We start from the raw sequence: 14984 nt of genomic DNA, 5'->3' as shown, positions 1-14984 counted from the left end.
AAAGTGGAGCATCTACACATGCTTTCAGATTAGGTGTTATTCTTCGTAGAATGAGGTTTACAGAAGTCAGATGACTAAGCCATCCATTATTTTGAAATTATTCAAGTTATTTGAAATAACTTGCATAGCTGTTGTTCTGAAATAACTTTGCTATATAGACATACCCATAGTGTTGGACTAAATATACCAAACACAGGAGACCCACTTTCATGTATCTTGACCTGATAATATACATTTCTGTATTCTAATATCAACATGAATATTTATTGAGACAGAATGAGACTGGAGTATGGTTTTAAGTATTACAGCTTGTGAATGCAACATTGGAAAAAGCATGCATTTTGATACAAAGGAAGATGATCAGTTTTACCTATAATATTGGGAAACATAGGGGGGAAATGCATGCCTTTTGCTTCCCTTCCTGGAACTATATAGTCTAAAAGCTTCTAGTATATTTTCTAGGTGTTTGTTTGACAAATATATTGTGATATATTTACTTTATAGGCATCCTCTTAGTGGCTAGGCATTTCACAAATAACTGGATAAAACAAAATCTGGTGTAGTTTACACAACCTTGCTGTTACCTTTAAAGTGTGTTCATTTGTACACTGCCATTCAGTATCTATTCAATACTTCCAAATGAATGACAGCCCTATGCTGATAATGGATTAAGACCATGATTTTAATCAATCAACATTTTAGTTACAACTGTCATGGTAAAATGCATTAGCTTGCTAATTACATCATATTGATTAACATATTTACAGAAAAAAGTCTACCTCCCTTTTGACAAAATAAAATCCTGTTATAGTATGCAGAGCTATACCAACTATGTAAGAAATGAAAAAGTAATATATGGTGTGTTGGTCTGACAATTGTGTAGGGGGAGGGATAGCTAGCTCAGTGGTTTGAGCATTGGCCTGCTAAACCCAGGGTTGGGAGTTCAAGCCTTGTAGAGGCCATTAAGGGATTTGGGGCAAAAATTGTTCAGGGATAGTACTTGGTCCTGCTGTGAAGGCAGGAGACTATACTCAAAGTTCTAGGGGATATTAAATTAATGGAGATTACCTTTTAATTTATAGTTTTGCATTATTTATACTTAAACATTGTTGACGCTTTGAGTATGTATTTTAAGGCTGCTATTATACAAAAGTAATTTGTAGAATACTTCTGAGCTATTTGTACTAATGGTAAAGTTTTACCACAAAAGTTTATCAGAACATTTAACCATAACAGTGCCATTTCTACAGCCAGATCTATATTGGACCTGGAAGCTCAGCTTAAGGTATGTCAGCTCCAGCTATGTTCTTTTTTAGCTGGAATTGACATACCTTAAGCTGAACTTGGCCCTGTCTTTAGTGGGAAGTCGATGGAAGCAAACACTCCTGTAAGTCCTCAGTTCATGAGGAACAAAGGAGGTGCCCTCAGTGTTCAATTTAGCCGGTCCTTTAGGTCCACTAAAATCGAATGCCAGAAGATCACTCTAGCCCAGCAGTGTAGACCTGGCATATGTATTAAAACAAGTTTAGCACTATTATGTGTATAGCATTATGCAATGATGTTATAAAAATATTTCCTGGTAATTCTCATGTTAAATAGCCACCACAGTACATTATATGTCACTAGATACTGATATGAATGGGCTATTTTGTTTGAATTCCATAATGTTCTAGATCCATTAAAACATTATCCATTATGTCTTTAAATAGGACCTAAACAAGATGTGAAAGCTGCCAGAGAATTCATTTTGAAACTGTACCAGGACCAGAATCCAGATGATGAAAAAGTAATCTATTCCCACTTCACTTGTGCCACAGACACAGAGAATATCCGCTTTGTCTTTGCTGCTGTCAAAGACACTATCCTACAACTAAACCTGAGGGAGTTCAACCTGGTGTAAAGGAGAAATACTGCTTGGATCCACCATCATCAACACAGCACAGACTTAATAAAAGACACACAAAATAGTTGTGTTCTTTTAAACAATTTACTTACAGAAAGAGGCTATTCCTGTAGCTATTTACTGAAGAGAAGGGGACTAACAGAACTTTAAAGAACTTCCAATGTTTACAGTTTTGTTTTAAATTATACGTTTTAAATATGGAGTTTATATTTCCCTCTTTAATTGTGGCTGTGAGGGTGTGTGTGTGTGTGGGTGTTTTTTTTTTTTAAGACAACTGTGGTTCAAAGGATACTTAAAAATAATGTTCTAGAACCATATATAAATCCATTGCCATTCATCTGGTATTTTCTTAGGGTTTTTATTGAATTTCATAATCATTACAATTATAGAAGGAAATTTTAACCTGAGATGCCTTAGGAATCGATAAAGCGATGCAATTTTAGAATGCTAGATACTCTAAGATTTGTCATAAATTAGAATGAGCTATTTGCATTTTAATGAATTTGAGGCCATATTAAATTTATCATTGGGATTTTTATGTTGGAAGTATCTTTGGTAGGCAACATACCAAAATCTTAATAGTGTCTTGTACAGTATTGCAGATAATATCAAAGAGCCGTCATTTCTGTTTTCAATGTCGGGGTATCACCAGCACTTGCAATTCACTTGGGGTTAGAAACCTCATCTATGTGATTCCTCTGAAAACCATAGGAAGAATAAGACTAAGGCTGCCATCCTTGAGGATGGCAGTTACATGTGCTAAACTGTCCACTAAATTGCTCATTTCCATTATAGAACTTATTCCTTTCTACAACCCCACTTTTCATCAACCCCGTATTTGGTTTTTACAGGCAAGTGTAGGAGGCATTGCTAGCCTTTCAACCACCCCAGAGTACAGGCAGTCCCCCAGTTATGCATATCTGACTTACGTCGGATCCGCAGTTACAAACGGGGATTTCTCGCCCCGGAGAACTAGAGCAGCAGGATGCCTAGTCCTGCCGCCCGCCTTCTCCCGGGCGAGAAAAGCTGCTCTCCGTCTCCCTGGTCTGCAGACCAGGGAGACGCTGAACAAAGTGGCGGAGCACCCGGGGCTGGACCTGCGCCGCTTCCAGCTGATCTGGAAGCAGCCGCGGGTCCAGCCCCCGGTGCTCCGCCGCTTTGTTCAGCGGACCAGGGAGACGCGGAGCAGAGCGGTGGAGGATCCGGGCCGGAGCCGCAGCGCTTTCAGCTGATCTGGAAGCCGTGGGTCCGCCCAGGTCCTCCGTGGCTTTGCTCAGCGTCTCCCTGGTCTGCAGACCAGGGAGACGCTGAGCAAAGCCGCGGAGGACCAGGGCCGGACCGCAGCGCTGATCTGGAAGCGCCACAGTTCGGCCCGGGTCCTCTGCAGCTTTGCTCCACAGCTCCCTGGTCTGCTGTGGGCGGGGGAGGGGGACACGCAGCTAGTGACCCCCCCCCCCCCAGCAGACCAGGGAGACATGGAGCAAAGCCGGGGGCCTGTGGTAGAGCAGGTGGGGCACTGCCAGTTGGTCCCGCAGCACCGCTCCTTGGCGCTACTGGACAACCAGGCAGCACCCCAGCTGCTCTGCCCCAGGCATCCTGATTCAGCTGCTGATCAGTTTCAGCAGTGGCTGAATCAGGATGCCTGGGGCAGAGCAGCTGGGGTGCTGCTGGGTTGCTCCAGTAGCTCCAAGGAGCGGCCACGCTACTGGACCAAGCCAGCAGCACCCGAGCTGCTCTGCCCCAGGTGTCCCAAAGTCAGCCGCTGACTACAGGAAGCCCGAGGCAGAGTTGCTCTGCCCTGGGCTTCGTGGAATCAGCTGCTGATCAGTTTCAGCAGTGGCTGAATCAGGATGCCTGGGGCAGAGCAGCTGGGGTGCTGCTGGGTTGCTCCAGTAGCTCCAAGGAGCGGCCACGCTACTGGACCAAGCCAGCAGCACCCGAGCTGCTCTGCCCCAGGTGTCCCAAAGTCAGCCGCTGACTACAGGAAGCCCGAGGCAGAGTTGCTCTGCCCTGGGCTTCGTGGAATCAGCTGCTGATCAGTTTCAGCAGCAGCTGACTTGGGTTCTTGACCTGGTGTTCTTACCTTGAATCTGTATGTAAATGGAACTGGTGTCCAGATTCAGCAGCTGTTGAAACTGATAAGTTGAATCTGTATGTAAGTCGGAACTGGCATCAGCTGCTGCTGAAACTGATCAGTTTCAGCAGCAGCTGATGCCAGTTCCGACTTACATACAGATTCAACTTAAGAACAAACCTACAGTCCCTATCTTGTACGTAACCCGGGGACTGCCTGTACTTACAGAGGATTTTCAGATTACTAGGAGCATTCTCAGCAGCTTCTGCAATAGTATTAATATCCATTTAAAATATAATGTGTGACAGTGAACAATTTCAAACATTTCATTAAGGCTGTAAGTAGTCAATGTGGCACAAACACTGTTAACAGCTGCTAGAATCTTGCTCATCACCAAATGTACCTTTAGATTTAGCAATACCACTTTTATCTAGCAAATACAACTTAATAAAACATTCAGACTGCATTTTAGAATTAATCTAGCCCTTGACAAAATTTTCCCTCTCTGGCATGTAAAATCAACACCTTTCAACAGCCCATGATGGGATCAGCTTTCCTCTGGGGTGGAGACAATGCTGATATAAAAAGTAATATTATGTTATCATTCAATCACTTGCCTGTTGGGAGAAGCCTACACTCTTCAACTGCTGTTGAGAATTACACTTACCTACTCATAAAATGCTCCCTAAACAGTGCTGATACCCACAAGTACCACCTCCATGCCACCCAAAAAATTCCCCATGGCTATTACCTATTATTTTGGGGGAATGCTACCCTAACATACAGCTCCCAAAAACAATGAGCAGTCTTGTAGCACCTAAGGAACTATTTATTTTTGTTAGTCTCTAAGGTGTCACAGGACCACTCATTGTTTTTAAAGTTACAGACTAACATGGCTACCCCTTTGAGACTACATAAAGCTCCCAGATTTTCATTGGCCAAGGTCTCCCGCTGTAGCAGCTGTTATCATCCCATTCCCACAAGAATGAATACTGTAGATTTCTTTATAAGAATGAGGGAATACTCATCCTATGAAAGAACAAGAGACATGAATGAATGAATCAAAATGGTTTGTTGCTTTGTTAGAACAAAATCTAGAGCAACATCCCCACCTTCCTTTAAAGATAGAAATGACTTGGCTCCATAATCATGCATTGGAGAAACTACCCATGCCTCTGTGTCCATGTAGGTGAAATTATTAATCAGCAGCAAACATGGTGAGGTGCCTGGGTCTGAATCCAGCAAAGAAAAGGACCACACACAGTGTGTGCTCTGAATAACTGGTATTGCAGTCATTCGTGCACAGTAAGTGTGGGTTGGAGTTGTGAATATCTCAAGTGGCCAAGCATGCAGATCCTTGGACAGTTTGGCAAACATGACAGTGTGGAAGAGAGAGAGAGTGGATAGAGTAGTTACAAAGTGTGTATTTTGTTTCAATGAGTTAACCAGCGAGGAATTCCAGAACAAAATCTGCTAGTAAAATCTATGGGTTTTAGAGGTAGCCATGTTGTCTGTATCAGCAAAAATAACAAGGAGTCCGGTGGCACCTTAAAGACTTAACAATTTTATTAAGGCATAAGCTTTCATGAGTTGCAACTCACTTCATCAGGTAAATGAGGGATACAGAGATGGGAATGTCCTCTAAAAACTTTATCCACATCCACCCTGATTGAATTAGCTCTGATATAACACTCCCATCTCTGCATTTCTACCCATCTGTTTCTCTCTCTTTCCTTTCATGCAGGTTTTTAATAAAATCAATGCATTTCATACAGGATTCTTTGCAGAAGCTAGTCTCCATCTCATTGATACAACTTTTTTGTCAAAAACAGGATTTTGTTTACACAAATGCTAAGTCAAAATAGCCCAGGAGAACTGTCAAGCAGAGGAATACAGACTTCCTATTTTACAGAGTAGTGCCCCAACATCATATGCCAGTAACTTGTTCACTTTCAAAAAAAAGTGGGTATAACTCAGATAAAACTTTTACATCACTGATTTATTTGGATTTAGAATAGCTACTGAATTAACCCAAATCCATATGGAGTATTTTAGACAGAAACCTACTGTCAAAAATATTCAAATGTGGGCAGTGTCTCTAAAAGAGGAAGTTTGAGCATTGGCAAATTTACAACTTTTCCCTTCTCTCAGACATGTGAGTAGAACCTGTTTGATATGGATTCTGGATTATTTGCCCAGATTTAATTAGAGACTCCTAAAAGTAATCTTCAAAACTTCACCAGTATATATATTTAATGTTGTCACAGCAATGCTATTTAGCACTCTCATGGTTTCCAGTATCTCACCCACACAGTGAGAGCCTCTCATAACCAAACCAGCAGCTGCTGACAAGGCAGAGTCCTAAGCTTCAAGTACACACACCAGCTATCACCATTATATCGATCATCCATGGGCTTTTTACTGGTTTGTGCCACAAAGCTAGGCCTCTATTCCAAACTCCGCCCATGTACCTCTTAGGCAATTAGCATAATTATTATTAATCAGCAGCATGAATGCTGGAGTACATAGGTCTGAATCCAACAAGGAAAAAGACAACACACAGTGGGGTGCTCTGAAAAAGGAAGTTACTCACCTTGTGCAGTAACGTCTTCTCTTCGAGGTGTATGGCCCCATGGGTACTCCATATATGGTGATGGGCATCCCTGGAGCCGCAGATCGGAGCGTTTTCTAAGCAGTTGCTAATGGGGCCGCACATGTGCAGTGGGTGTCTCATGCTGCTGGCAATTTGATAGTTGAGCACGGCCTGACCCCTCCCCTCACTTCCTCATCTATCGCAGGGCAGATGTACTCTGAGTAGCGGGGAGGAAGGGAGGGTCGTGGAGCACCCACGGGGACATAAACCTCAAAGAACAGATGTTATTGCACAAGGTGAGTAACTTCCTTTTCTTCTTTGGGTGATGTCCCTGTGGGTGCTCTACGTATGGTGACTACCAATCAGTGTCCCATGTGGTTGGTGGGACTCAAAGTTCCTGCTTAATGGCAGCGGACAGAACTGCTCTAGCCACCATTGTATCATTCGCCAACTGGGGCATTATAGCATAATGCTTAGAGAATGGATGTTCAGAAGGCCACGTGGCTGCCCAGAAAATGTCTCGTAGGGGCACATTTTTGAAGAATGCCGTGGATGCTGCCATCGCGCAAGTAGAATGAGCTCTGGGTAAGACTGGCAAGGGTTTTCCGGAGAGCGAATGGCATTGAAGGATGCAAGTCGCTATTAATTTTGAAATTCGCTGAGCCAAGATGGGATTGCCCTTTGAAAGGCCCGTCATAGCAACAAAGAGTCATGGGGTTTTGCGAAAACTCAAGAGTTCTGTCCATGTAGTAGGCCAAAGCCCTTTATACATCCAGTGTATGAGGCATTGTCCCCCTGGAAGAAGCATGAGGTTTTGGGAAGAATGCAGGTAGAACAATGGGTTCACTGATGTGGAAAGTCATGCTAGCTTTTGGAAGGAATGCCGGACGTGGCCTCAAAGTCACTTTATCCTTACTAGACACTGTATAGGGCGGGTCTTCCATCAGTGCACCTATCTCACTGACTCCTCGCTGAAATTATGGCTACAAGAAGGAACTTTCATTATAAGTAAAGGCAGAGGACACAAAGCCATTGGCTTGAAAGGAGGGTTTCAGGAGAGCAGTCAATACAAGATGAAGGTCCCATGTAGGGATTGGCACCCTATGAGGTGGATAGAGATTGTACAGGCCTTTGAAGAATCTCCATGATAGTGGGTGTGCAAATATAGAAGCTCCTTCGATTCGGCCACAGAATGCCGAAATGGCAGCCAGGTGGATCTTGATCAAAGAGAGATAGCCCATGAGACTTCAGGGTGGATAAGTAGTCCAGAATGATCTGCATTGTGAAAGTTGTCCTAGCGGACTGTCTCCTGCTGTGCAGTAGAACATCTTTCACCCGGTCAGAGCAGCGGACCTCATGGTCATGGAACCATTAAGGAGCCATGCACAGATGTAGCGACTGCGGGTTCAGGTGACAACTTTCCTCTGTTCTGGACTAGGAAGTTGTGCCAGGGTGGTAGTGGGTAGTGTGGTTCGAGAGACAAGTCCTGAAGGGCTGGATACCAAATCTGCCTGGATCAAGCAGGGACTATCAGGATAACAAGTGCTGTGAAGCCGAATTTTTTGCAACACCCTGGCAATCAATGTAATTGGAGGAAAGGCATAGTAGTGTGGTTCGTCCCAAGAGAGGAGAAAAGCATTGTCCCTGGATCTCATGCCCAGGCTCGCTCGAGAGCAAAATTTGGGACATTGGGTGTTGTTGGGTGTTGTGAAGAGATCCCAGGTAGAATAGCCCCATGTGTGGAAGATGCTATCCGTGACTGCTGGGTGGAGTTCCCATTTGTGATGAATTGTAAATTTGCGGGTTAGAGCATCTGCCATAGTGCTGTCGCCCCTGGTAGATATGTGGCTTTCAGGGTGACCTCGTGCCCTATACACCAGTTCCATAGGCGGACTACCTCTGTGCACAGGGATCTGGAGCGGGAACCCCCCTGCCTGTTTATATAGTACATAGTGGTCATGTTGCCTGTAAGAACACGAACCGAGTGGTTGATTATCGAAAGGGCAAAATGCCTGCAGGCATTTCTGATGGCCCTGAGTTCCAGAATGTTGGTATGTAACAGAGCCTCATGTGGTAGCCACTTGCCCTACACAGTTCTGCTCTGGAGGTGTGCCCCCCAACCCAGTAATGAGGTGTCTGTAGTAATTTGTACAGCAGGCTCCTCCTGTAGGAAGGGGATTCCAGTTAAAAGATTGTGTGTACATGTCCACCATTTGAGCGACTGCAGTACTTTGTCTGGCACAAACACCTGTTTGTACAACGAGGGTGTGTAGACCATTGCTAGCAAATGTTCGTTGATTAGAAGCCCCAGCAGGTTGAACAGTCGCTTGGTTTTTGTTATGTCGATCATAACCTCTTGTGAATGGCTGTAATGGCTGCTAGGTGTACCCTGATGGAACTAAACGAAACGATGATTGTTTTAAGGTGAGTAGATAAACATCTCTGTCCTTCATCCTTGATTAAGTTGGGTCCTGCCCCTTTGATGTACATCACGTTGAGAATCGCTTCCACTTGTAAGCATAGGAGGCGCAGGTGGAGTCCTTATAATTGTGGATGAATATTGCTTGGACCAGTTCTGAGAGGTTGAGTTCTATGTGGGAAAGCCACGGAGAAGCCATGCTTTTAGATGTAGCTTGCATTGATCCGGGTAGGTTTGCATTATCTGCCCCAGAGTGATCAGACTGTCGGAAAGGGAGATTGATGGGTGTGCAGATTGACATCCTTAGCAGGAAGGGATACCACAGCTGTCTGGGCCAGATGGGGGCTAACAGGGTAGAGCTGTCCATCCTGATCTTCTGAACAACCCTGGCCAGAAGTGGTATGGGGGTGGGAGGAAGGCATAAGCAAGATTGAATGAGGAAGGCATCCCCAAGAGATCCTGTTCCTATGCCCCTTTTTGAGCAAAACTGAGTGCATTTGGTACTGTGTGGCACTGCAAACAGATCTATTGATGGTCGGCCCCATCTGTGAAAAAGGGAGTGTGCTATCGAGAGGTCGAGTACCCATTTGTGATGTTGGGGGAAGTGTCTGCCGAGAGCGTAAGCCGTCACATTGGAGACACCTAGCATGTGGATTGCGGAGGTGGATATGTGGCTGATACAGAAATTCCAGAGTTTTATGGCTTCAGTGTAAACGGATGGTGATCTGGTCCCTCCCTGTCTATTGATATAGAACAGGGGTCTCCAAACTTTTCAGCCTGAGGGCCGCATTAACTATCAAACAGCAGTTCGGGGGCCGACTACACACTTGAGGTCCAAATAAAAAACAATCAAAACATGGATGTTGTTTTTAATTATTTATTTAATATTATTTTATTCAGTTATTATTTAATAACACATTGATACACTACACATGAACACCTGTATTAGTGTGAATGGTGAAATTGTTTCCTGGATGCCAAAATAGCAGACATTTCTGGCTTTAGATTTAGAAAAAGTAAGCAGCGAATAAGGTTTTGCAATGTAATGATCGGTTGGAAAACATAACGCACTACTGTGTGCCTCTATTTTAATTCGGTAAAAACATAACGTCCACCTAAGCGGCGGCTGATCTTGGCAGGATACACGTAAATTTCCGTATTTTTTTTCCGTAGACAAAAAGGTCTCCACGGGCCGGATGAGAGGGCCTCGCGGGCCGCATCCGGCCCGCGGGCCATAGTTTGGAGACCCCTGATATAGAAGACACAGGCAATATTGTCTGTGAGAACATGGACATGCTTGTTGGGAATAGAAGGCAAGAAATGTCTGCAAGCATTGTGTATGGTGCCCAATTCTAGCAGATTTATGTGTACAGGCATCTCTGGGGTTGACCGGAGGCCTTGTGCAGTATGATCTCGGAAATGAGCATTTCATCTGGTGAGGAAGGCATTGGTTGTAATTGTTCATGAGGGGGAAGGCTGAAGGAAGGGGACACTAGTGCAAAGATAGGCTCATTTGGTCCACCAAAGGAGCGATGTCTTGACGTTGTGTGTTACTGTAAGTGAGAGTGACATGTGGTGTTTCTGAGGCTTGTAAGCTCTGGAAAACCAAATTTTTAGGCAAGATATGTGAAGTCGAGCATGTAGTACTATGACTGTTGTGGCCGCCATGTGGCCAAGGACTTGCTGGCAATCTTTGGCTGTGGTGCGAGAGGTGAGGTAGATTGTTGTGGCTAGAATCTGAATGACGAGGAATCTTTTGTGAGGTAGATAGGCCCGAGCAGCTGTGGAATCTAGGCGTGCCCCAATGCACAGTATGTTTTGGGAAGGTGAATGGAAGACTCTTTCCAGTTTATGCGAAGGCCTCGATTTTGGGAGCACTGTATAGTCCTTGCTGTTGTGTGTTGATTCCGTCTGTGACAACGCCTGGAGAAGGCAGTCATCGAGATAGGAGAATATAGTTATTCTCATGGAGTGAAGATGCGCTGTGACCACGGCAAGTACCTTGGAGAAAACGCGAGGCACCATGGAGAGACCGAAGGGTAGCCCTCAGTATTGGTAGCGGTCCTGGCCTACCATGAATCTCAGGAATTTTCTGTGGGTGGGATGGATTAGGATATGAAAGTATGCATCCTGGATGCCTCTGGGATATCAGCAAACTCCATGAGTTTGGAATAATTGTGAAAGTCATATTTCCCTAACAAGGCTGAGTAGTTCAAGATTCTGAACTGTACATTTGCAGAAGTATACGTCTTGCACCCAAATAGGTTGAGCCTCTTTGTGTCCTTGTCAGGTGGAGAGGTACGAAAGTGATGTTTTGCCTGCTGGTGTGCAGCTCCCACCACTCGAGAGTTTGGTGTGGGATGAGTAAAGAGGAATGGCGAGGTATCAGTGGATGTGTAGTATTTTTTTGTCTGCACTCTTGCACATAAGTGGGTTCAATGCAGGTGTTTGCCAAATTGTGTTGGCCAGGTCCAAAATGGCAGGATTGATGGGAAAGGCAATTTTGTTGGATGGAGCTCATGCTGGGGTTGTCACCTCAGTGGCGATTTTGAGTTCAGCTGCAAGTCTCTCAAAGAGTTCATTGAAGTTCCGTGGCTAATGGTGGAGGTGGCATGATAGCCTCATCTGGTGACTAAGAAGAGTTGGTGGGTGGTGATGAATCAGGGGATGATGACTGTCGCTTGTGGTGCCTGAGTTTCTGATAGCTAAATCGAAGTTGTGCGAGGTGTAAGGGAGGTAGCTTGTTTATAAGGGCTTGATTGTGGGCTGTGATGTCTCCTGTAGGAGCTCCCAGGACTCCAATAAGGCCATTGTGCTGGATGTGGTAGTGAAGGAGGCATCCAGTGGTGTTTATATTAAGGAGTCGCCACCCTTGGATCATATTGGGGCTTGTACCTCTTTGTCGTCATTGCTGGAGAACTTCCATGGCACCGGGGATAAAGCATGTGATGTCGTTGATACCGGTGAAGCGTCGGTTCCGAAGAGAAGTGACTCAGGGGCAAATGTGATTGCCAAGTCAAGCATTTCGCATATATGGCAACGGTGCTGCAAGGATCAGTGCTGGTGTTTGTAGTGTGTGGCTATACGGTACCAATGGAGTGTTCAGCCTGGATGGCAGAAATCGCTGGTATGTTGGCGATATCAAGTATACGACCAGTGCCAAGGAATGAGAAGGTACCGTTGGTGCAGAGGAAGTGGTTGGTGCCATAGGGTGCAGTGCCGTAGTCATCGGTACCGGTGAAGTTGTCGGTACCGATGTGGATGACAGTACCGTGGTTTGTGCCAGTATGGTCTTAGGGCGATGTGTAGGCCCTTTGCCATAGGTGCCGCTGGTAGCTGATGATGCCTGGACACCTGAGGTACCCGGCCCATCATAAGCGCTGATGCGAGGCCTGTGTGCTGATGGTTTCCTTGAGGAGGGCTGGTGATGAGGCTGAGAGGAACTCCTCTTTTTTTGGTACCTTTTTGCCCTGAGGGAAGCCTGGGGCTGAATGTACCTCCCTGGGCTGCCTTCCCTGGTCTGAAGCCAGGTTTGCCTTCTCTTCCAGAAGGTTCAGTTTCCGGCAAAGGTCCCTGTCCCTGTGAGTCCTGGCCTTGAGTTTGGCACAGTGGGGACAATCCTGAGATGAATGGTGCTCTCCTAAACATCTGACGCATTGTGAATGACGGTCCAAGATAGGCATCACGTCTCTACAAGAGGCACACCGTTTAAAACCCGGAGAGCTGGGTACAATGAAAACCTTTTTTTTTTTTAAACTATAACTATTAACAATGTGAGAAGACCAACACTAACTAAGAACTATCAATTAACAGCTAATAACAGTTGAAGAGTGTGAATAAGGCAGAGAACTGCAGAGCTCCATCTCAGGCCGAGGGTGGTTGAGAAGGAACTGGAGAGGATGGGCTGCACATGTGTGGTGCCGACTGGCACAGCACACGCTGGTTTGTGCTGCACATGCATGGCCCGACAAGGACTGCTGCAAAATCTCCGATCCAGGCATCAGGACAACATCAAGACCCAAGCATGGAGCATCCACTGGGACCTCTCGAAGAAGAATAGCCGGTATTCCAGTCATTCGTGCATTGTAAGTATGGGTTGGAGTTGTATGTATCTCTAGTGGCCAAGCTTGCAGACCCTCGGGACAGTTCAGCAAACATGACAATGTGGAAATCTGCGCTGATTAGGCCCCAACTGGAGTATTGCATCCAGTTCTGGGCACCACATTTCAAGAAAGATGTGCAGAAATTGGAGAAGATACAGAGAAGAACAGCAAAAATGATTTAAGGTCTAGTAAACGAGCTATGAGGGAAGCCTAAAAGAATTGGGCTTGTTTAGCTTAAAAAAGGGAAGACTGAAAGGGGACATGATAGCAGTTTTCAAGTATTTAAAAGGGTGTTACAAGGAGGAGGGAGAAAAGTAGTTGTCCTTGGCCTCTGATAAGACAAGAAGCAATGGGCTTCAACTGCAGCAAGGGAGGTTTAGGTTGGACATTAGGAAAAATGTCCTAACTGTCAGGGTAGTTAAATACTGGAATAAATTGCATAGGGAGGCTGTGGAATCTCCATCACTGGAGATATTTAAGAGCAGATTAGATAAACACCTGTTAGGGACAATCTGGTGCTTGGTCCTGCCGTGAGGGCAGTGGACTGGACTCAATGACCTCTCAAGATCCCTCCCAGTTCTAGGATTCTATAAGTCAAGATGCTGGGTGACCTCTGCAGATACTTGTACTGGCTTCTACAAATCTCAGCTCTGCATTTAAAAAAAATTGAAACACCTATCAGATTGTACTATAATAGCAAAAGGTTTTAAAATCTGTCATGTGCTTAAATGGAAAGAGGTGTTAGTGAATATTAGCAAATGAGTTCAAATACTGATATGTCAATGTAACATTTAACCTACAAATCATTTGACCGCCATGTAACCAATACATGGAAAATGTGACTGACAGAAATAATATATTTGCATGTACTTTATCTTCTATGTGTCAGTATAATTGTCTTCTGCAAAAATTGTATCTGTTTACTAGGGCAAATAATTATCCTATACTAGAAAAATTTAAAACCTAAAAATGAACAAAAAAGCATTAGCTAGTAGACTGTCAGAACTATGCTTTACATTTTGCCTAGAATCAATCACAAATAGTGTCTCTTAGCAACAACCCCTTATATAGCTTTTTTCACCCACAATCACATTGAAAACACTGATGAACTAGGTTAGAGAAAATTGCAACATACCTGAGATTATCCTCTGATTTGCTTCTTTCCCTTTGTCCAATTATAATACACAGACTCTGAAGACAATCAACTGCTCATCTCAGCCCAGTTTTTAAGTGACCTCCATTACATGTTGCAATTTATCAGTTGGGGAGAGAATGTTGTGCACCAACCTGTAATTTAACAATGGCCACGTGTCAATCTTGATGAACAGTAAGAAGTATGCACAATAGATTTGAACATGTCAATCAATATTAATAGAACAACCTGGGTGGTTTTTTAAAAAAGATTTTTAAAATTTGCACTTTTTAAAAATAAACTGATGTATGGAAGTGTGGGAACTCAAAGTTATAAGAATTTTTAGATCACAAGGCCGAGTTGGGCATAGCTTCCAATAACTTAAAGCTATAGGACTTTTGCGTAAAAACCTCATGTTCAAACACCAAGTGCTTCTCATTAATTTCTACAACTTTATGTAATTTTACAATTTCTCAAAGTGTAACAGCAATTCATTTGCCACTGTGTTCAATTCTGCAAACATTGCAGTAGGAAACAGATTTTTTTTTGTATAAGTGTTTCTGACAACACTTTAAAACATTCTGTTGTGGTGACAACACTACAGGGATCATTACTTAGTGAAGTTAGAGAGAAACACCACAAAATTATTTGTATATACTGCTGTAAGCCTTTTCTAAAAACTTTCTTCTAATGTGTCTTTTATGTTGTGCTGCATCAGCCAACACAAATGTAATAAATAGGTGAAAGCAAAACATGCCTG

General features: G+C 44.1%; 2 protein-coding genes and 1 long non-coding RNA gene across 8 annotated transcripts in view; 2 read left to right on the top strand and 1 right to left on the bottom strand.

Annotated features, from left to right (window-relative positions):
- LOC102454716 (guanine nucleotide-binding protein subunit alpha-14) overlaps positions 1-2435 on the top strand; it is a 60509-nt gene extending 58074 nt beyond the window's left edge. The window contains exon 7 of the mRNA XM_006122477.4: positions 1710-2435. Within this exon, the coding sequence (XP_006122539.1) occupies positions 1710-1900 (191 nt within the window). The 3' untranslated portion in view covers positions 1901-2435. The remainder of the gene's footprint in view (positions 1-1709) is intronic.
- VPS13A (vacuolar protein sorting 13 homolog A) overlaps positions 1-14984 on the bottom strand; it is a 296260-nt gene that overhangs the window by 15617 nt on the left and 265659 nt on the right. For all 5 annotated transcript variants that reach the window (XR_012904695.1, XR_012904697.1, XR_012904696.1 and 2 more), the window contains exon 72: positions 14228-14379. The gene's annotated coding sequence lies outside the window, so the exon portion shown is untranslated. The remainder of the gene's footprint in view (positions 1-14227; positions 14380-14984) is intronic.
- LOC112545689 (uncharacterized) overlaps positions 3772-14984 on the top strand; it is a 37484-nt gene continuing 26271 nt past the window's right edge. Inside the window, exons 1-2 of one of the 2 annotated variants that reach the window (XR_012904702.1) lie at positions 3772-8994; positions 12803-13074. This is a non-coding gene — a long non-coding RNA (uncharacterized LOC112545689). Of the gene's footprint in view, positions 13075-14984 lie in introns of both variants that reach the window. The other variant, XR_012904700.1, reaches the window with a different exon arrangement.

Source organism: Pelodiscus sinensis, chromosome 6, assembly GCF_049634645.1.
Source record: "Pelodiscus sinensis isolate JC-2024 chromosome 6, ASM4963464v1, whole genome shotgun sequence".
In the NCBI taxonomy this organism is placed as follows: domain Eukaryota; kingdom Metazoa; phylum Chordata; order Testudines; family Trionychidae; genus Pelodiscus; species Pelodiscus sinensis.
This window is presented reverse-complemented; position numbering and strand designations above follow the sequence as displayed.